We start from the raw sequence: 23,617 nt of genomic DNA, 5'->3' as shown, positions 1-23,617 counted from the left end.
CATGACAATGCTAGTTACATTTTTATTTATTAAATTAGATTTTACTACCATAGGTAATATAAAAAACAGGTATAGAGAAAATAACTATAGTTTGAGAAACAGCGGAGAATGGTACTTAGTTGTTGTTGTTGTTTAGCTTTGTCTATTTAAACATAGACGTTAAGTGCTCTTCGTTGGTGATTGTGTCAAAGCACGACCGGAGCGAATCTCAATTACATAATAGGTACTTAGTTACCAAAAGAGAGGAAAATTTTAAAAGTTCCCAGCTCAACACTGACGACACTATACGAAAAAATATATTTTCGTTTGCACCATTAATTTATTAATAATCTTCTATCTTCTATATATATATATAAAAATTAATTGCTGTTCATTAGTCTCGCTAAAACTCGAGAGCGGCTGGACCGATTTGGCTAATTTTGGTCTTGAATTATTGTGGAAGTCCAGAGAAGGTTTAAAAGGTAGATAAATATGAAAATACTCGGAATTAAATAAAAATAACAATTTTGTTTTTCCTTTGATGTTCCACCGTCGGACGGATTCCTTTGTTTGTTTTAGTTTATTTTATACAAAAGTTTAGGTCTTTTATTTCTCGAGTGAGGCGCTACGAAGTCTGCCAGGTCAGCTAGTTATACATATAACCTTCCTCATCAATCACTCTATCTATTAAAAAAACCGCATCAAAATCCGTTGCGTAGTTTTAAAGATTTAAGCATACATAGGGACAGATATAAGGACAGAGAAAGCGACTTTGTTTTATACTATGTAGTGATTATGTATTTATAATTAATTAAGGACTGACTTCAACGATGGCTCGAAATACCTAAGAATTTAAATAGATACCCAGAGGTAATCTATTTAAATATAGCCTGGAGCCTCTGGGTCTGCGGAGGGACTTCGGTTCCCTCTGTATTTTGTACCGTATGTTCCATGGGGAGTGCTCTGAGGAATTGTTCGAGATGATACCAGCATCTCTTTTTACCATCGCACCGCCCGCCACCGGAGTAGAGTTCATCCATACTACCTGGAGCCACTGCGGTCATCCACAGTGCGTTTCCAGAGATCTTTTTTGCCACGTACCATCCGGCTATGGAATGAGCTACCCTCCACGGTGTTTCCCGAGCGCTATGACATGTCCTTCTTCAAACGAGGCTTATGGAGAGTATTAAGCGGTAGGCAGCGGCTTGGCTCTGCCCCTGGCATTGCTGAAGTCCATGGGCGACGGTAACCACTCACCATCAGGTGGGCCGTATGCCCGTCTGCCTACAAAGGCAATAAAAAAAAATAAAAAAAAAAAAAAACATGACATTCGAATATGTAAATAGCATCTATGAAAATAAATGTTTTTATTTATGTTTAATAATTATAAAATAAATTAATGTTTTTATATTTAATGTTTAGTTAACGAATATTAGAAAACAAACAGAATAAACAAGATTACTTAATTTTATTTTTAGACGAATTTTCGCATATGAGATGAGCTGATTGATAAATCTTAAAAGTATTTTAATCTCAAGTAAGATCGAAATCAAAACTCCATTCCAATGGTTCTGAAATATAGGATTAAATTTTTCATTTCTTTCATTGGTCTAGGCAGGTCATAGACAGACGATCTCATTGCCTATCTTTTGTTGAGTATTTATTGGAGGAAAACAATGTGAATTATGATACTTAATCTTAGGTCGAAATTTGAATACTGTAGAATTACGCCTCTCCCAGGCTCAGAAGAAGGTCAAACTTGCAGCACGTACAGGCAAGATCGTTCCTGCTATGATGACAAATAATGCGTTACAAACCAAAGCATCATAAGCCTCATATCTGGAAGCTGTAGTCATACCATGAGTCACCTCCTATATTTATGTCCTATATCAATTTTTTTCTACCTATGCTGATAGCCTTGAGAGGCTCTTTCACCTTCTCTTTGACGTGCAGGTGAGCTCACGGGGCTCAAACCAGGAGTGTTGCTAACACTGGCCCTAGCAAGAGCAGTGCTTCGCAGAATCTGTCACCGGATCGGAAACGCGACGATCGGAATAGCCGGCCACGTGCTATTTAGAAACAAAAACCTTAGTCACAGCAACGTGTGGCCGGGTCTGCTAGTTTAAATATATACTAATAGTCTTCATACGGTCTAGTTTTGACCGCATCACGGACCTGAACCTACAAAGACCCTGAATGAATTAGCCGTGTCTTTGATGTCAGATACATTCGGTATTTAAAACTGACGGAATCGATATCAAGATGGTCCCATGCAACAATCGGATTAGATATGTGTGTCTCGAAATCTTATTACATATCCACTTGAATGTAAATTGTAACACCAATTATGATCAAGGCGACGAAGCCTGTAAAAGCCGTGTCGAATATTAACCGAATTATTCAGGTCAAAGCAATAAATAGGCTTAGAACAAGGCCGCTCGTGTAATTCCTAATTGTGATATAAGTACTTACAAATTGGTGCGTTTTTAAATCCAATAAATAGCTCAGAGGAATTATCGCACCTTCCACCGCAAATAAATCTGACTTGATCTAACTTCGTGGACTTTGTTTTGCTCATCGATACAGCTCTAGCAAACAAGTTTTGTTAATTCTTTTATTACCCGGTCACTCGTTTTGCTTAATTTTAAGGTATCATCATAGTCGTCTACTTTTAAATTACTTTATAATAAGTGCTCTGTTCTTCTCTCATCCTTTTCAAAATTTTTGTTTTTTGTACACGAGACAATTTCTGGAATAGAGAATCAATGATGGTTTCTAATATTAAACGTAACTAATATATAATATTCTATACATATCTATATAAATAGGTAAGAACATAACAATTCAGTACATTTCACTCATCTCTTTAAGACCTATCTTTTCATCCTATTCCCTTTTTTTCCCCACCTATGCTCATAGCCTTGAGAGGCTGTTTCAGCTTCTCCTTAACGTATAGGTGAGCTCACGGGGTTCAAACCGGGGGTGTTGCTAACGCTGCCCCTAGCAAGAGCAATGCTTTGCAGAATCTACCAACGGATCGGAAACGCGATCCACTGAGAAGATCTGTCGAGAAACTCAGTGGGCTGTGTCTATGGATTAGTTTAGTCGTTGAGCCCTTCGTCATCCTATTGCCTAATTTAGAAAAATAAACACATAAATAAAAAGTGCACAAATGTGGGAAAATGAAACAAAGCCGCTTGACGTAACTTCTCGGGATCCTCCAAAAAGTCCACTGAAAAAATCTCAGTAAATGACCACCATTTTACTGAGATTATATTTCATCCCATATCATCTCATCTCATTTTATTTCATTTCATCCCAGTTGATTAATGACCCAATTAATCATTTTCATTTCATTTCACTCCATGTTATCATTTTTCATAAAATTAAGAAATATATTAAAATAAAATATGACTTAAAGGTCTCAGTTACCAGACCATAAAATCCCGTAAAAAATTATTAGCCTAATTACATTCACACATGACCGGCTGTTCCCACGCGTAGCGAAACAATACCGCAGGTACAATTACTGCAGGTTGCTCCATTCATAGCGAACAAACGTGAATCAGTCCAGGAGTGTACCGAAGTTTCACTCTCATTGATTTGAATTAAATCATCGTAGTAAATATTTAATTATATCGTTTAGGATAAGGCTCTAAGTCAATCGCTCGAGTTCTCGACATTAAAAAGGACTTTATAAAAACACTAGCGACCCGCCCTCGCTTCGCTTCGGAAACTGTAATTTATTATTGATTTCTCCACTATTTTTTGAAGGTTATTATACATTTAAACTTTCCTCTTCAATCACTCTATCTATTAAAAAAACTGCATCAAAATCCGTTGCGTAGTTTTAAAGATGTAAGCATACATAAGGATATAGGGACAGAGAAAGCGACTTTGTTTTATATAGGTACTATGTAGTGAAGTCAATTAAAAAAATATGTACAATTTTCTAGAAGCAAACGAAGCTGCGGTTATATGGCGTAAGCATGCCGATCCATGATATAATCAGTCAATTTATCATGTTTGACTTTTGGCCTAATTACAAATATGTACTGTGGAGGTTATCATGTCATATGTATTTATAATTCACGATATAATATTACTTTATTTTCTCGGTAAGTCGGATGATATAATTATCTTCGTAGAATTGTGTGGTTATCGAGCGATCTTGATAGATTTATAGTTTCAAGTACATTGTTTATTTATATTTAAGAGTAGCAAATCTATGTCTTCATTGTTTGGAGTCTGTTAGTGGTAGTACGCAAAATTTATCACCAAAGTATTGGTTGGCGTCTAAAATATAAATGAACTGTTGAGATATCCATCTCATGGATGAAAGTATTTATGTTATAATATCTATAGCAGTGATTCTCAACCACTGTTCCGCGGCACTTTTGTGTGCCGCCAAATTTCAAAAGTGTGCCGCCAAATTTATCGATTATATAATAATGTTAATATTATTAAATTATCTAATTTTAAAAGAAAAATATTTTTATCATGAATATATATTTAAATCCACAAAAAGTGTGTGTGTCCGCTCCGACGCACGACTGGAGTTTACTGGATATAAAAAATTAAACGAAACAATACGAGAAATAGTTCTATATTACGACAACACGATACACTACAGATTATTAACAAATTAACGAGACACAAAACAAACGACTAACAAATATATGAAAATACAATAATGAGAGAAACGCGCGATCAGTACGAGGCTTTGTGGCGGACTGCCGGCGCAGCAGCCCGGCGCGCATTTCGTGTGACATGCGCATAACGCATTTCGTGTGACATGCTAGTACGATTTTGGTCCCCATAATTTTCATACCCCGGGCCTATATATGTAAATCGATTCTAAAGGAGTAAACTCCAAAAAAAATATAATAGTATATTTAGTTTATTTCGTGTATTAAAATTTTTTGATAAACTATTTATGCAGTGTGTTGTAGTAAATAAATAATTTTTTAATTTTTTTTATGTGCCGCCAAATTTGAAATCGTTAAATATGTGCCGCAACAAAAAAATGGTTGAGAATCACTGATCTATAGGATCTGTGTGCTTAGTGCGAGTTTTTAACGTCTCGATAACCTAAAAGTTAGCCCAATTTTGTATGCAGTTGGAACAGCGCCCCTAGCGGCAAACGTGCGCAAACGATGCCACTCAATACAAATATGAGCTAACTTTTACGCTATCGGGAACGTTAAAAACTCGCACTAAGCAGACAGATAATGAAACACGCTGTGGTGGTCGGCGAGCTAAGACTTTAATAAAAGTATCAAATAGAGGGGTGAAGGACTATTTTTTGCGTTTTATTTGATATTGCATCAATAGTTCGTTTGTTTTAATGGAACTTAAATTAAGTTTAATCCATTCAAATAGCTGAAGAAGTTTTTTGTTATAATATTTATTACAAATTTTAAACTTCAAATGGCTCTCATGTAAAGTGGCAAAAATTTCGCTCAAACTACGCCTTTCACCCCTCAAAATGATTTATTGACAGGCACATATAATTTTTTTAAGCCCTGTATTGAGTGCGGACCCCTCGCAGTGACAATAATTAGATTATGTATATGAAACTTATTTGTTGATACGACCAGGGCTCAATCTACAACACTTTGCTTCACTGGAATTCCAATTAAAACGTGCATAGAATATTCACTTTAGGTTCTTAGAACTATGTACTACATTATTACTCAATACTATATTTAAAAAAAGTAAGTACAGGTAGCCCTACTATAACATGGTATTTTACAACACGGTTTTATTCTTAACACGAAAAAAATATTCACCAAAACCTTCTTATAGCACGGTACTTCTACAACGCGACAACGAGATTTTTGTTTAAAATTATTAACTATACTGAGATTATTAAGTAACTACTATACTGAGGAGACCTTAGTACTGATATCTCAAGGTGGGTGGCGCATTTCCTTCGTAGATGTCTATGGGCTCCAGTAACCACATAACACCAGGTGAGCTGTGAGCTCGTCCACCCAATTAATCAATTAAAAAAATATAAGAAAATCACATTATGCACTATGAACACGCAATATATGGGAATAACCAAAATTTTACCGCTTATCTTTTATGTATAATAAGTAAAAAGTATATACAGTCATAATTGAGATGTTTCATTCAGAAAAATTACTCTACTTTTTGTACTGGCTTCAAGTCTCATATAACGCGGTTTAGCACAACACGGTACTTTGTAGGAACGTATCTACCGCGTTATAGAAGGTTTATCTGTATCTAGTATAGTTGTATTCGTTCTGAGTGACGCTAAAACGTCAATGACCTTCAAGGGTCGGCCAAGGTCCGTGCGACATTGTATAAATAGGTTCGTTCGGTAATAGAGAGATGTTTATTTTATGTTTTGACTAAATCGTTTAGAGTAAGTAGCTTTTTGGCACGACATATCTCTACTGATTTCTCAAATTTAGATCTTGGAGCTGAAGAAGATGTTCGTTGATGTAGTTAGAAGGGCTCAGGTACTTATGTGGTTTCTGTGGTGTGTAGGGTCTTTTTTTATTGCTTAGATGGGTGGATGAGCTCACAGTCCACACCAATGCGCCACCCAACTTGAGATATAAGTTCTAAGGTCTCAGTATAGTTACAACGGCTACCCCACCCTTCAAACCGAAACGCATGACTGCTTCACGGCAGAAATAGGCAGGGCGGTGGTTCCTACCCGTGCGGACTTACAAGAGGTCCCACCACCAGTAAAAGGCACCTACCATCAAGGCCTCTTTTTTCATTCATCTAATCGCTGGTAGGCAGACTTGGAGCACTTGCTTACACTAGCCCTAGCAAGAGCAGTGCTTCGCTGTATCAGTTCGGTATCCTGATTAAATGAGAAGATCCGGCGACAAACTCAGTGGGTTGTCCATATGGGGAGCCTATCAACCTGACCCGGCTTGAATTACGAGGTAGGCCTTCATACTCGGACTGCCGGACCGCACAAATAGGCAGGATTGTGTGGCATACCCAAACGCGCTCTACCGTCAGTTAATACGCTAATTTGAAATTTATCCTCTCTAGAGATAATTACCCTGAATGACAATTAATTATTAATTTCATTCAAAATATTTATATCCGTTCATAGTTTTAATGTATTTTGTAAATTAGCAAACCTAAGTTTTCCCATCAGCCCACAATTGTCCACTACTGGACTAGGCCTCTTTTAGACTAGGACACCTTCAGATCTTCAGATCTTTTTTTATTTTTTTTATTGCCTTTGGAGGCAGACGGGCATACGGCACACCTGATGGTGAGTGGTTACCGTCGCCCATGGACTTCAGCAATGCCAGGGGCAAAGCCAAGCCGCTGCCTACCGCTTAATACTCTCCACAAGCCTCGTTTGAAGGACATGTCATAGCGCTCGACATCCATTTCTATCAGGCCGCCCCTCGCTAAACATCACTCCACCTAGTCGGAGGGGTCACATACCGCTTGCAGACGCGGAAACGTACTCACAAGCGGTATATTTTTATTCGTTATACCTTTTAAATAAACACGCCAACAATGATGTAATTGTCATTTGATTTACTAGTGGGTGAAGCATTTTGTATTCATAATTATGTATGAACTTGTGTCCGAGAATCGACCGCAACAACGATGAACCTTGGATTATATTATAAATAAAATATACGAAGTTCAATTTAACATAAAACACTTTTTTATATTTTGAAAAATGGTTATGTCATCCAAGTCATAATACAACTCAGATAGTGGATGGCGACATTCATATTGTGATATCTGAAATTCATATTGTCATCTCACCTCTATGATCTCTGAAAACCAGTTAAGAAGAGATGAGCCTTGAGCTAGTTCTTATTATTATTAGTATTAATTCTGTAGGTTGTTAGATATATAGAAAGATAGATAGATAGAGCCGCAAGTTCACCCACATAGCGCAATGAAAAGTTATCTCTCTACCATATACTACCGTAAATAATATAACAAAACCCACCTCACACGAAATAAAATGAAAATATCATCGATACAGTCGAAGCGAATCGAATATGGATAGTTAAGGATAATTCAAAAACCACCGGTCATTTCTCGATAGAATTTAAATGGAGCGTCATGAGAGGCATCAGTTTCAAAAAGTTCTAAGGTCCTTCAAACCCCACGTTAAAATACAGTCAATCATACAAAAACTCCTAATTGAAGTGGGAAACTTTTTCTACAAAAAGTACGTCAATAAAATGTGTCATTTCGCAACAGAAAAGATTGGCGACAAAAAAAGAATACACATGGATTAGTGGCTCAAAAGACGCGGCCTTGAATTCAATTCGCTGCGTTTATGTTCGCGATGGAAGGTCGTTTCACATCTCACGTTTAAATTGTTTTAATGTAACGACTCTGGATACGGATTTTCGCAAAAACAAGAAATATCCGGTATCTTATTTTTGAAAGCGTAGTGTAGACGCGAGATAAGCAAACTACGAAAATATTTGAAATTTGGTCGTTGCAAATGAAGGACACAGACTGCGGGAAGAAACGATAAGAAGCGGCAGTTCTGCGTTAAAGGAAGGATGCACAATACCTTTATGTAGTCCTTACTGCAGACTCGTACCACTTCGCGATGAGAAACACCAACGATTTCACTTATTTACGTATTTAACATAACAAAGACACGAAGCGCGCGCGCGGTTGTTCAGCCATATTTTTTTCGTCTCGATGTCACCACACGATCTCGCTCGCACGCGTCCGTAGGTAAAGTGCCGGAGAGGGATGGGACAGGATTTGCAAAACCAAATTAAAATGTTGTTATTTTTCGAAACCTAAAACTAACTAAGTTTTAAACCAGCGCAACCACGTAGGTTGTGAGCGAACTTTTTGACTTTATTCGAATGGACAAACTTTAACTGATCGTGTTGGTGATGTGTATTAAGATTTACTTCATCAGCCCGAGGTAAATGAAATCTACTGTTTTCTGGTAAAGTGGTAAAGTCGTCGCGGCCTAAAGGATAAGACGTCCGGTGCATTCGTATCTAGCGATGCAACGGTGTTAGAATCTCGCAGGCGGGTACCGATTTTTCTAAAGAAATACATATTTGACAAATGTTTACAATTGACTTCCACGGTGAAGGAATAACATCGTGTAATAAAAATCAAACCCGCATAAATAAAAATGAAATAAAGTATTAATAATAATAATAATAATAATAATAATAAATTATAATTTGCGTACTTACTTGTGGTAAGACCTCTTGTGAATTCGCACGGGTAGATACCACCACTCCGCCTATTTCTGCCGTGAAGCAGGAATGCGTTTCGGTTTGAAGGGTGGGTCAGCCGCTGTAACTATACTGAGACCTTAGAACTTATATCTCAACGTCTCAGTATAGTTCGTCTCATCTAAGCAATAAAAAAGGCGCTGTGGTTGTGTAGCTAATGTCGGTGTCCAGAGAGTCATACGTTAATCTATTATGACGACAAAACTGGTTGTTCGTTGCTTATCGAACCGCCCGCACAGCGACCACAAGGAGATCATGACCTTCGACACAAGAGGACGCAATCTCCCCCGCTAATCTGTTTCTGGAAACATTCCAAAAGCCAACCCATAAAAACGTTCGTTCATTTAATCCATGTAACGGATAGACATAAATAGGGACACTATACTATTCAATAATGATATATCAAGATTAAAACTTCACCGACTTAAAATAGAACTATACTGTAGTAACTAATAAAATTATATACTGAGACCTTAGGACTCATATCTCAAACTGGGTGGCGGCATTTACGTTACAGATATCTATGGGCTCCGGTAACCACTTAACATCAGATGGGCTGTGAGCTCGTCCACCCATCTATGGAATAAATAAATAAATCACATTTTTTTTGGTTGGTGCCTTAAAATGCGATATCACGCCAACCGATTTCGATGATTATTGTTTTTAGTGTACCTATACTAGCTGACCCGACAGACTTCGTAGTGCCTCAATCGATAAATAAAAGACAAATCAAGGGGACACATCAAAGGAAAAACAAAATTGTTTGTTTTTATATAATTCCGAGCTTTTTCATATTTTCTCACCTTTTAAGCCTTCCCTGGACTTCCACGAATAATTCAAGACCAAATTAGCCAAATTGGTCCAGCCGTTCTCGAGTTTTAGCGAGACTAACGAACAGCAATTCATTTTATATATATAGATTATTATAGATAGATAGATTAATTCGTTTTGGAATATCTTTTTTTTCTATTTGATGTCGGTTTTTGTTAAAGCAATTCTATTTACAATAATTATAATTGTGACTTATTCGATTCTGTCAATAAAAAAAGCACTGAATACGCCACCGCTAATACCATTGTATATAGGTCATCGATGATTGAGGTGTGTCGTCTCAATAGTCCGTGTGGTTAGTGCGTGACATTGACCAGCGGCGCCGACTGCTTACGTCATCTGGCGGCGGCCATTACGCCGATTAGCAGTCGTTTCTAGTTTGCATTGACATTATGATGTATCTAAATGCTTTATTTAGAAATTGTGTTTACAATTTTCTATAACATTGTATAAGGGTTATCTATGTAATAACTATATAACTTAGGTTCCACTATTTATAATAAAATTAATCTCTCTTCATTTTCAAATCAAACCCGCAAAATTATAATTTGCGTAATCACTGGTGGTAGGACCTCTTGGGAGTCTGCACGGGTAGGTACCACCACCCTGCCTATTTCCGCCGTGAAGCAGTAATGCGTTTCGGTTCGAAGGGTGGGGCAGCCGTTGTAACTATACTGAGACCTTAGAACTTATATCTCGAGGTGGGTGGCGCGTTTACGTTGTAGATGTCTATGGGCTCCAGTAACCACTTAACACCAGGTGGACTGTGAGCTCGTCCACCCAACTAAGCAATAAAAAAAAAAAAAAAAAAAAAATTCTCCACCTTATCAACATTGTTGAACATATGATAGAGCTCACGGTTTGCGTGGTATGGACATGTGATGCGTAGAGAGAAAATGTATGTGACTAAGAGATGTATGGAAACGGTAGTGCAAGGTAGAGCGGGAAGAGGTCGGCCGAAGAAAACATGGATGGAGTATGTGAATGACGATATGAGAGAGAGAGGGAGAGAGAGGAGTGAGTGCTGAGATGACGGCTGATAGAAGAGAATGGAATAGAAAATTTGACATTGAATAAGACATTGAACCTGTCCGTTCCTATTTTGAGCGGAAATCCGTGATTTTAGGGCTGAGGGTTTTTGGGGGAACCACACTATACACTTGGGCAGAGACTTACCTTTGTTGTATCTCTTTTGCAACCACACTTATCACCATAAATACATAGAAACAGCGAATGAATTGCAACTGGTATTTAACTTATAAACTAAAAGCCTTTTCCAGTAGAATTATTTATAAAGTTACTATTATCTAAATACTAATTCATCATTTAATCTTGTCACAATGACAAATCCTATCGATAATAATAATGAAATAAATTATTAAAGGTTTATCAAACGGCCGTCTGGTGTAGTGGTAAGTGACATGGTCACTACACAAGGGGGTCGCGGGTTCGAATCCCGCCAAGGGAAGATATTTGTATGATAAATATAAATGTCTTTCCAGGGTTATGGATGTATATTAAATATATGTATGTGTATAATAAAAATCTTATATTTATTTCCGTTATCTGGTACCTGTAACACAAGTTCTTTACGAACTTATCACGGGGCCAGTTAACGTGGTGTGATTGTTAGTAAATATTTATTATTATTATTTATTATTTATTATCATTAGGCGTCGTTAATAATACATTTTCAAAGTAGTCATCGACTTTTTGATAGTGCATATTATATTATATTATCGTAAATGACTAAGGAAAACCGCAAGATGTTTGTGCTTTAGAGAATTACCACGTCTACGTGTTCAGTTTTATCACGATAAATTAAAAACCAATAACGTTGCGATAGATACAAGAAACCTTTGAAATAAGCTATATTTTAGACTATACTTCCTTTGAGACTATGTCCTTCTTCAAACGAGGCTTGTGGAGAGTATTAAACGGTAGGCAACGGCTTGGCTCTGCCCCTGGCATTGCTGACGTCCATGAGCGACGGTAACCACTCACCATCAGGTGGGCCGTATGCTCGTCTGCCTACAAGAAAAAAAAATCTTGAGAGCTATATTTGTAAATATACTTGAGTAAGTAAAGTTTTGCTTTTCTGATCTAATCTATATTATTAATTGTTTAATGTGATGCTCATTTGTGAAAAGGGTCTTGTATAATAAATTGACAGAAACATTTACTGGTGGTAGGACCTCTTGTGAGTCCGCACGGGTAGGTACCACCGCCCTGCCTATTTCTACCGTGAAGCAGTAATGCGTTTCGGTTTGAAAGGTGGGGCAGCCGTTGTAACTAAACTGAGATCTTAGAACTTATATCTCAAGGTGGGTGGCACATTTACGTTGTAGATGTCTATGCTCCAGTAACCACTTAACACCAGGTGGGCTGTGAGCTCGTTCACCATCTAAGCAATAAATAAAAAAAGCTGTACTAGTATTTTTTTCTTTTTATAAATCGGATGATCGCTGAAAACGGTTTGGATTTCTTAACATTATAATTGATTGTTAGATCACACACGTTCCTGTCGTAAAGATCACATGGTGCTCGTATACTTTTTACGCACTATTATTTTTCTCTGGCATTAATTTTGGCTTTAAAACGCTACAAAAATATCAGGTTTCGCTTTTATATACATATTTATTTACTAGCTGACCCGACAGACTTCGTAGTGCCTCAATCGATAAATAAAAGACCTAAACTTTTGTATAAAATAAACTTAAAACAAACAAAAGGAATCCGTCCTACGGGGGGCACTTCAAAGAGTAAACAAAATTGTCATTTTTATTTAATCTACCTTTTAAACCTTCTCTGGAATTCCACAAATAATTCAAGATCAAAATTAGCTAAATCGGTCCAGCCATTCTCGAGTTTTAGCGAGACTAACGAACAGCAATTCATTTTATATATTATATAGATAGATTTATTTACCTGCCGATAAATCGATCTAATGAATATGCATAGTTAGTCCCAATTTCTGCGTGCCTGGTGGTACTATGCGTGACCCGTGTCTAAAGTTAAATGCGTGCCTCCAGTTTGACGTGAACCCTAAAGAATGCCCGGATTGATGGGAAATGCACGAAATTATGGGAATTTTATTATAACCTATTTCAATGATGGTTTTTTGCTGTCATACAAATGCCTTTGAGCAAGTAGAATATAACTGTTACGCGCTGGGGTTCGGGATAAATAAAATTCTACCGAATTACAAGTTCACACTGTATTAGCACTTAGGACACTTAAAACACTTCACAATCACTTTAAAAATCTCAATTCGCTTCTCCCGCTTCGCTTCAGGTGATCCGTTCGCTGTTTCGCTTCGAATTGGTCCGGTTACTAAGTGAATGCGTGCCATCTCTGCAATGCCATTATAGTTGAGACGAAATCCCTAGAATCGTCGAGAATATTCCGATAAAGCCGAGTACTGTGTTTCCGCTATCTGACAATAGATGGCGTTGTACCTATCGAGCGTTCTAGATGCTACTAGATCCTTCGACATTCGTTCGACTATTCGGCGATAGATAGCGTTACTCTTACCGTCGCACCAATACTATTTGATAATAGACATAAAGTTAAATAAACTTATTTCTGATTAAATAAAACATACCTGTATTCAGGATTAAACGTAAATTAAATTTTGGTAAGGATAATTTTTACGAAGCGTCTGATTGAAACAACAATTGTGGGAGGATTTGAGGTCACACAGCATCGATTATTGTACAACAATAACACACGAACTATATAATATGTAGTTTGAATTTAATTACTTGAACGGCTTATTTCTATTCTTGTTTACGTTTTAGAATCAAATAGATGCTCAAATTAAAAATTCATTTACAAGCGACAAGCTTCGACGTGTCTAATCGATTTTAACAGCAGACTCGTTAGAATTGTAGCTATTACAATTGTCTAGTAAATGGCGGGTAGTTATTGTGCAGATCAAGTGTTTTCCTTTGAAAGACACGTGCAGCGAAGTAATCATCCGACTTGAAGGCTAGGGGACACGTCCTACCATTTTTTATTGCTTAGATGAGTGGGCGAGGTCACAGCTCACCTGGTGTTAAGTGGTTACTGGAGCCCATAGACATCTATAACGTAAATGCGCCACCCACCTTGAGATATAAGTTCTAAGGTCTCAGTATAGTTACAACGGCTGCCCCACCTTTCAAACCGAAACGCATTACTGCTTCACGGCAGAGATAGGCAAGGGTACCTACCCGTACGGACTCACAAGAGGTCCTACCACTAGCGAACTGATGCTACGGACTTATTGTCATGTTGAACTGTTTCGAGAGTTAAAGAAGTACATTGACCTTTATTTTGGCTGTTCCTAGAAGCATCGAATTGCACTGATACATCGGATGCATCCATCAGTGTATCTAGAGCGGTAACGGTAAGGGTCGCCGGATATTCTCGATTCTCTCTTTAAGCTCTGTACTACGGATATACTCTATTCCCGCCTATTTCTGGCCGAATGTGTTTCGGTTTGAAGGGTAGGGGCAACCGTTGTAACTATACTAAGACCTCATATATCGAGGTAGGTGGCGACATTTACGTTGTAGATGTCTGCTGTTGTAGCTGCAATCTTACGCGTCACCGCTGAGCCCGTCCTTGCAAAGTCGAGGAATTTTCAACAGTAATCTCTTTATCACAAACAAAATATGCTTTCAATCATACGTCTTAAAGTGATGACTCCGGTGGAGGATGAGCTCATTTGCCCTATGCACAAAAATAACTGCCAGTCCCTTACCATAGTCAAAACAAGCAATAAATCACGTTAAAGTTTTCATTACTTAATAAGTTTACTAAAACTTCCCGATTTGTACGCCAGCCAGACCGGAACAAATTATTACTCTTCGCTAGATTACCACGTACAAAGTTTATCCCGGGCATTACTAAGCGTATCCCGTCTTTAAGCGTTTTCTTTAGAATTTAAAAGCTACTAACATCTATTTCCTGAACAAAAAGTGTATGAACCCATAAAGAAGTTTATTAATAGCAGAGAAGTATAATTTGGGAAACGATTTTAAAAATAATGGTGTTACGTTCATCAGATATTTTTGAATGTAATTAAAGTTTTGTTATTCGTAAGATTTTCAGTGGTAAGTTGGAAGACCTATTCGCCACTAAGGCCCTGAATCGCGATAGCATTCATATCATTTTTTGAATATACGTTTTTTATTGCTATCGGTATTTTAGGTTTGAGCCTTTTATTTATATTTATTATGTTGCGGTAGGTTTTTAGCTTTGTAGTTGTATCTTAACACTCCAGTCAAAAGGAGGAGAGTTTTTCATTTTATTGCTTAGGTGGGTGGACGAGCTCACGGCCCACCTGGTGTTAAGTGGTTACCGGAGCCCATAGACATCTACGACGTAGGTGCCGTCATCTACCTCGAGATATAAGTTCTAAAGTCTTCGTTTTTTACAGAGGATTTTGAGATACACATAATTTGTTTTAATGAAAAAATGTAAGGCCTAAAACTCATACAATCATGAAAAGTATAATATCGTTCGAGATTCGATTTGCAAGTAATCATTTTGTACCTAACATACAAACAGTTAAAGTTTAAAATTCAAAAGTTACTATTTTAAAAGCTTATATTAAAACTCACCGATTTTTTTAAACCTACATCGGCGCACTATTCTATTTTTATTATTCAATTAAAATGTTCGCACGAAAGCGCACTAGACTGTAATTAATAGCTGTCGTGTTGATGATGTCACGTCTTTCAAAGCAATCGGCTGTATAATTCAGCAGTTTAGATGTTTTTGAATATTTTATTTTAATCATAAATAGCTCATTGAAAATTGATTAATTTTTAGATGACTTCGAGTATTGATTAAAATCACATTTTAATCATTCAAATCAGGGATTCCCAAGCTATTTAGGGCAAGAGCCTCCTTTTTCAAAATGAATTTATCTCTCAGCCGCCCAACGACTCAAATTTTTTTTGAAAATTCTATCTCAATTTTTTTTTTTTTACTTAATATATTTTGTACACACAGCTGTTAGAAGAAACACGACAATAAGGATACAGAGTACAAGGGCACTACTTAGGTATTTCATGTTGAAATCTCTTCCAGTACGCGTTTTACGCAAGAGCATCCGGGTGATGGAAGGCCGGCTATCCTCGACCCACGCTGGTTCTGGCCCAGCGGGGTATTCCGTAGGGTAACCCACTCTAACCGGCGCCATCTAGGCGGGCTTCGGACAGTCTGCCGACCGAGAGGGCTGGTGGTCGTGGCGCCGACGACCGCCAGTCCGGCGTCCCGAGGGGGAGGGTGATGGGAGAGATGTGCTCCGCACTAAACGCTTCACTTTCCCCCCTTTGCCTTGTCATGAGTTCTGTCTCATGCGAGGTTTGGACGTTGGTTGTTGAGCGACAGGAGGTTTTAGTCAGTTCGACTCTGACATACCCCGCCCAGTATCCCCAGAAAAGGGCGGAAGTCCGGCGATTTCCTCCTGACCAAAAAAAAAAAAAAAAAAAGGCCCGCAGAAGGAAAGAAGAATTAGGAACACAAACCTAGTGCATACAGTAAACATTACATATAATAATATATACATACTACAAGACATAAAAAAAATACACACATACATGTACACATAAATATACTTACTTAATTAGTATCGATTAAAAAAATGAATCAATTTAAAAGCTTTGCGGTTTGTCAAGTTATCTTGTGTGTAATTTATCGATAGGGACCATTTGGAGTGATTGATAAATCACTGATTTAAATTAACTAATTAGCCATGGGGATATCGGAGCGGTTGTGGAAGTATCAAGGTTTTCTCACTGATTGTGGCAGGGAACATAGGTATTCGTTCTTAATCAAGTGAGTGACTTAACTGAATCAACTTGATTAAGAATAAAGTTGAAAACTTCAACATTCATCACTCGCTATCAACGCTTTGGCTGTGCCTCCGTAATTAGTCTCATTCACGAGCGATAGTAACCACTGGATCAGGTGAACTCTGCCTATAAATGCAATTATAAAATCTATATATTAATTCGTGAAGCAAAAACTTTGGACCCCTTTTGACGAAAATTGCGCGGATGGAGGAGTTTGAAATTTCCCTCACTTATAGAGAAAAAGTGCAGAATAGTTTTTTAAATTATCCGTATAACATAGGTACATTAAATCAATAAAAGAAACATTACACACACTACCACGTATTTGACACACACACGCATGCATACTATTTGTCTATTGTCAAACTTTTATTATTGCTTATAGTGTGTGGTCAAATTGAGAATAGATTAAATATTGTTTGTCTTTATTAATATTCATCTAAAGTGTAGTCTTGGCAAAATCTGTGAAGAAGTAAGTATAAATAGTCTTTGACAATAGAATAATGATAGTGTACAAACTTACAATTTCAATTAATTATAGTCGAATAACTCGAAATCGAGTATAATTATGGTTGAAAAACCACTAGTAGGTATATATAAAACTTAGTTTTTTGTTTTTTTTATTGCTGAGATGGCTGGACCAGCTCACAGCCCACCTGTTGTAAAGTGGTTACTGGAGCCCATAGACATCTACAACGTAATTGCGCCACCCACCTTGAGATATAAGTTCTAAGTTCTCAAGTTTAGTTACAACGGCTGCCCCACCCTTCAAACCGAAACGCATTACTGCTTCACGGCAGAAATAGGCAGGGCGGTGGTACCTACCCGTGCGGACTCACAAGAGGTCCTACCACCAGTATATATAGATGTTCCAGTTTACTCGTTTAAGATTTATTTTTAGCTATATCCTCTCCAAAGCCAATACAAAAGCAAGTGGTACGTGTGTATGCGGTTTAGTATTAGCGACTACATGACAATAAGCAAACCAGCTATTTATAGTTAAGAAACTCAGTTTATCGGTGCAATGAACTAAGCGACTGCATTAATTCACTGTGAATCATATTGGTGCAGGCAGCGCATGCGCAAGTATTTGAAGTAGATCTCTTGGAATTAATTACAGGATTAGAGCTATTTCTTACATTTGATTTAGTATATTATACAAAATACGTTTTCTCCGAAAACAGCATTGGGATTAGTTGTAAAATAACGCGGCTATTGATATTTTAATGATGGGTAGCTTGGTGGGTAGCTTGTTGTAGTAACGAACATCTTTCGTCTCTCTCACTCGCTCACGGACGCAATGTAAAGTAGATAACGTCATTAAATATTATATTATTTTTTTGTTTAACAATTCTTTTTGTAATCCAAAAGACAATATAAAGGAAAACCTCTAGTTCGAATGTCGAAAATTTGGAAGATTTTTGCCGTGAAAACTTCCCTAGCATATTTTTAAATCGTGAAACTGAAATTGTTGTCGAAGTGAGACACTAAAAAGAAACATCTATAGAAATTAGTCTGGGTGAGAAGGAGTTAGATTAATATATCTGAAGGTTTTATTTCTGCGTGAATTATTTATATTTATATGCGTGGAAGCAGTGTAGTCCAATGCTCACTTTGACTATGTCCGCTAAAAGGAAATTTGCCACTCACACCAAACTAACTCTGGTATTCATAAGACAAAATGATTTTTGTCGACTGTTTTTAGGTGTTCCTAGAACGTATGAGTTAATATTTATTTCACTGCGACCACGGTATTATCTATAGTAATATTATAAAGCTGAAGAGTTTGTTTGTTTGAACGCGATAATCTCAGGAACTACTGGTCCGATTTGAAAAATTCTTTCAGTTTTAGATCGCCCATTTATTGAGGAAGGCTATATAACATCACGTTAAGACCAATACAAGTGGAGCACCAGTAAAGAATGTTTCAAAATAAAGGCTTAAATAGCTTCCTTAACATTCTAATATAATTCAAAAATATTTTCACTTTCTACGTAAATAAAGTGGTGGTAAAATTTAGCGTTATGCCAAGGTAAACTATTCCACGCGGACGGAGTCGCGGGCAAAAGCTTGTACCTTAAATTACTAAACTGTATTTAGAACTTTTGTTAACCGTATAACGTATAGAAGCATTAACGACTTTTAAATCGACCATTAACTTGTAGTTATTTCAAGCGTACGTATCTATAATATTAAATATTTTTCTTAATTCTTAATAAATAAAAAATTGTAGGTACAGTTGCCGAGACCGCTATAATAAATCAATCAAATTTACGAGAATCGATCAAAGCAATTTCATTAAAAACCTAATCCGGCCTTATTGTTTTGATATGAAAATGTGTTTTTGGCCCGGTGGTAGATTCTGCGAAGCACGGCTCTTGCTAGGGTTCGTGTTAGCATCGTCATCAGGTTTGAGCCCCGTGACCTCACCTACTAGCCACGGTTACGCTGAAATAGCCTCTCAAGGCTATCAGCTTAGGTAGGAAAAAAAAAAAAGTGTTTTTGACTATGGATGCTAATTATAAATATCTAAATCATATTCTCGTTTGTTACAGATGAACAGGAAAGAGTACAAAAGAAAACTTTCGTCAATTGGATCAATTCACATTTATCGAAGGTGAGTCTCACTATGATAGTGTTAATATTGTAGTTTATACGGGGTCTATTTGTCTAATTTTTTTTATCTTATAATTGATAGCCTAAGGGGCTATTTTAAATGAGGCCGTCAGCGCAAGGCCCACAATTCATTTTCGTGTTTGTGTTTTGCAATTTATTTAATACATAATAAATTTTGATTCAAAATCGGCTTATCCCTAGTTTCAGACATAGATAACAGATGCCTTTGTTAACTTTATTTTTGCGCGTATTTTTTTTGCCGGCGTAGTATTGTAAAGGTAAATTTCAACCCTCAATATCTCCATAATAACTATGGTAAGCTAAGGCCACTTTTGCACTGACGGCTTCAATAAATATGAGTGGTAGTAGAACTCGCGAAGCTTGAAAGGAAGGGAGGGGTTCCTAGCTTATGGCCCAGCAAGGGAAATGCTTCGCTGAATCTGCCGAAGGATAGGAATCGCGACCCACTAAAGCTTCAGTGAGAAACGCAGGGTTGTGTCCAAGGAGTGGACTGCATGTTGAACTCTTTGTTGCATTCGTTTCTTCAAACGAGGCTTGTGGAGAGTGTATTATGCAGTAGGCAGCGGCTTGGCTCTGCCCCTGGAATTTCTGAAGCCCGTGGGCGACGGTAACCACTCACCATCAGGTGGGCCGTATGCTCGTCTGCCTACAAGGGAAATAAAAAAAAAATGTTTAGGGCGACAACGGCGTTGTGTTGCCCCCTCGCCTGGATTGGGTACGTAATCAAAGTTCAAAGGCCAACGTGATAATAAACGCATTAATCATAATACTGAAACTAAATAATATACTTTTATTCATGTTTATTTAATAAAATATTATTCTAAATTATGTTAAAAGATTTATACACGTGCTGACATTTATTCTCAAGTTCGTGCTTTTAGGTATTACGAAAAGTTGATCAATTTTGAGATCTAGATCTCTAGATCTACTTAGATAGAGCGGAGAGATTTAATGCCACGCGTCAAATTAAAATGAACTAACTTAGTTAAAATAAACGAGACCAAGTGACATTTTAACTCTATGCTTATTATTCAAGAGATTAGTGTTATTTTTGATATTTTTCGTTTCATTTATGGATCATTTAGTCAAAAAGGTTAATGTTGTTTTTCTTCCTAAAATCACTGTTGTTTTTTGTTTAATGTCTCAAAAAAGTCAGTACTTTTCGTTTCCATAAAATTTAAAATGTAATTAGCTAAAGGACTTTTTTTTCGGTCAGGGGACCGAATCTTTTGCTGGGTATCTGCGCCCCAGACGGGTATTTGGGACTTGACAGTCTGCACATGCTTAAATTTAATATGCTGGATTTAATCATTTAATTTTAACAGCGCATTCCGCCACTGCGCATCGATGATCTGATCTACGACCTGCGAGATGGAACGAGACTGCTGGCGCTGCTGGAAGTGCTATCAGGGGAGAAGCTGGTGAGTTTTATTTATTATTTAACGTAATATCAAATTTATGGTGACGCGAATAATTTTCGGCCCAGCATCTTGCTTGTTTGAAACAGATTTGCCGGCTTATGTCAACCTCAAGTTAGTCCATCGGAGTCCGGCACGGTACTCGGACACATACACAATAAGTAATTGACATACCCACCGAAATCTTTAATGGTTGGAGCTAGAAATTAGTGCGATAAGATCTTTCTATTCCCTAATTCTTAATATCCAGACTCTAATATTTCGATAGCTGGGATAGACGGGACTGCCACCCTATTTTCTGCCGCTAAGAAGTATCGTGCATATGGTCTGAAGGCCTGAATTCCAATGTTATTAGGTTTCTATCTCGTGTCACCATGTGGCCAGGTTGACTTCAAACGATACAAAAAACGTTTTGTCGTCGTGGCCTAAAGGATAAGACGTCCAGTGCATTCGTATCTAGCGATGCAACGGTTTTCAAATCCCACAGGCGGGTACCAATTTTTCTAATGAAATACGTAGGTATTTAACTAATGTTCAAGATTGACTTCCACGGCGAAGGAATAACATCGTGTAATAAAAATCAAACCCGCAAAATTATAATTTGCGTAATTACTGGTGGGATGGGGCAGCCGTTGTAACTATACTGAGACCTTAGAACTTATATCTCAAGGTGGGTGGCGCATTTACGTTGTAGATGTCTAGGGGCTCCAGTAACCACTTAACACCAGGTGGGCTGCGAGCTCGTCCATCCATCTAAGCAAAAAAAATATTTAAGTGTATGTTGCTCGCCTAAAATAGCAGCACCCCATCTCCTGCAGTGGTTTACGTAAAATACGATTAAAAGATAATAGTTAGAGGGATAATAAAAAGCTAATAGCTAAAATAGGTTTTATTCAGACGCAAAAAGGATGTTTTTTTTTTTATTGCTTAGATGGATGGACGAGCTCACAGCCCACCTGGTGTTAAGTGGTTACTGGAGCCCAGACACCTACAACGTAAATGCGCCACCCACCTCGAGATATAAGTTCTAAGGTCTCAGTATAGTTACAACGGCTAACTCACCCTTCGAACCGAAACGCATTACTGCTTCACGGCGGAAATAACCGGGGCGGTGGCACCCACCCGTGCGGACTCCCAAGAGGTCCTACCACCAGTGACAATGTTTACAATTTCCCCAACACTGGCAAAGGCCACCTCCATTTCCTTTCACTATAGATGGCTTAGATCAAATATAATAGCTGTCCTTGTTCAAATATAATAATATAATATCCAAATAGGGGATAAGCCACCCTTTAAACGCTGATTTCCGTGCAAGCTGATGACGCAGCCGTACAGATTAAAGTTAAGAACGCTCTATTTCGTGTTATTAAAATTGTGGTTTTCTTCTATAGCCAATGGAGCGAGGTCGCGTGCTTCGTCGTCCGCATTTCCTGTCCAATGCGAACACGGCGCTGCGCTTCCTCGCCGGGAAGAGAATTAAGCTAGTGAACATCAACGCCGCGGATCTGGTCGACGGGAGACCAGCTGTCGTCCTCGGACTGATCTGGACCATCATTCTTTACTTCCAGGTATACGTTTTGATTAAATAGTGAGGGGCAAATTGATTGCGCCCAACTGTGATGAACAGAAATTGAATGTGCCCAATTGTGATGAACAGAAATTGAATGTGCCCAATTGTGATGAACAGAAATTGAATGTGCCCAATTGTGATTAACAGAAATTGAATGTGCCCAATTGTGATGAACAGATTCTGTATGTGCCCAATTCGATATTGAATTTAGAAATACTCCTATTGTTGTATTGTAAAAATGAAATCGTGATGACTATGGTAATAATGGTAGGCTGTTTTAAAAAAGCCCGATCTGGAAGTAAGTTAAGTGAGAAGTTAAGCTCAAGCTCAATGGGTATTGTTCAATTAATTTCTGTTCAAAATGTACACGAATTTCTTTTTCTTTTAATATTTTGTTTATATTTTTTTCGGTATTCTTTTTTTACTTTTCGGATTTTATTTTCGCTTGTTTTCTTAATCATGACTTCGAAACTAGCACTTTATCATTAAAAAATTCATTAATAAGCATATCCTAGCATAATCGAAATAGATCTATTTAGGTTACGTATTTTTAGATCATGATCATGAGATCATGTATCGCGAACGCGCAATAGAACACGAAGGTAGCAGCCACGTTTGAGGTCGTTGTTCCGTAAAAGTAGTTTTAATTACTTTAAAAAATTCACCTGATATTTATAGGCACATAGATCATTATATATTATTATCATTCATCATTATATATTATATATTATTATACTACTCAAAGGCTAAATACACCACGCAGCAAAAATTCAAAATGTCAACCTAACGTAAGTCTCTTTAGAGACCTATATAACCTTATTTATTCGTAATAATTTAACAGAGATTCATAAGGCATTTTGAGCTTTGAGTAAAGTTACGAATGAAGATGATGAGGTGAGGTGTGTTCTCACGAAACTTCAGATTTAGTATCTGTTCACTACACAACTCACTACTTAATAATTTTATAGTAAATTTTATGATTTACTTACCCAAAAATATCGTATGATACTCGTATATTTGGGATTAGAATTTATAAATTTATATCTTTAAATTAATACGTGAAGTAAAAACTTTGTACCCCTTTTTACG

The 23,617-nt window shown here is 37.4% G+C and overlaps 1 protein-coding gene across 7 annotated transcripts in view; it reads left to right on the top strand.

The window, feature by feature from the left end:
- Nucleotides 1–23,617, top strand: part of Msp300 (Muscle-specific protein 300 kDa) — a 215,885-nt gene that overhangs the window by 72,718 nt on the left and 119,550 nt on the right. For all 7 annotated transcript variants that reach the window (XM_089731748.1, XM_089731746.1, XM_089731744.1 and 4 more), the window contains 3 exons: nt 19,459–19,520; nt 20,866–20,961; nt 22,350–22,526. In XM_089731748.1, coding sequence (XP_089587874.1) covers nt 19,459–19,520; nt 20,866–20,961; nt 22,350–22,526 — 335 coding nt within the window. The remainder of the gene's footprint in view (nt 1–19,458; nt 19,521–20,865; nt 20,962–22,349; nt 22,527–23,617) is intronic.

The sequence above is a fragment of the Bombyx mandarina genome, chromosome 12, assembly GCF_030267445.1.
Source record: "Bombyx mandarina strain Sakado chromosome 12, ASM3026744v2".
Taxonomy (NCBI): Eukaryota; Metazoa; Arthropoda; class Insecta; order Lepidoptera; family Bombycidae; genus Bombyx; species Bombyx mandarina.
This window is presented reverse-complemented; position numbering and strand designations above follow the sequence as displayed.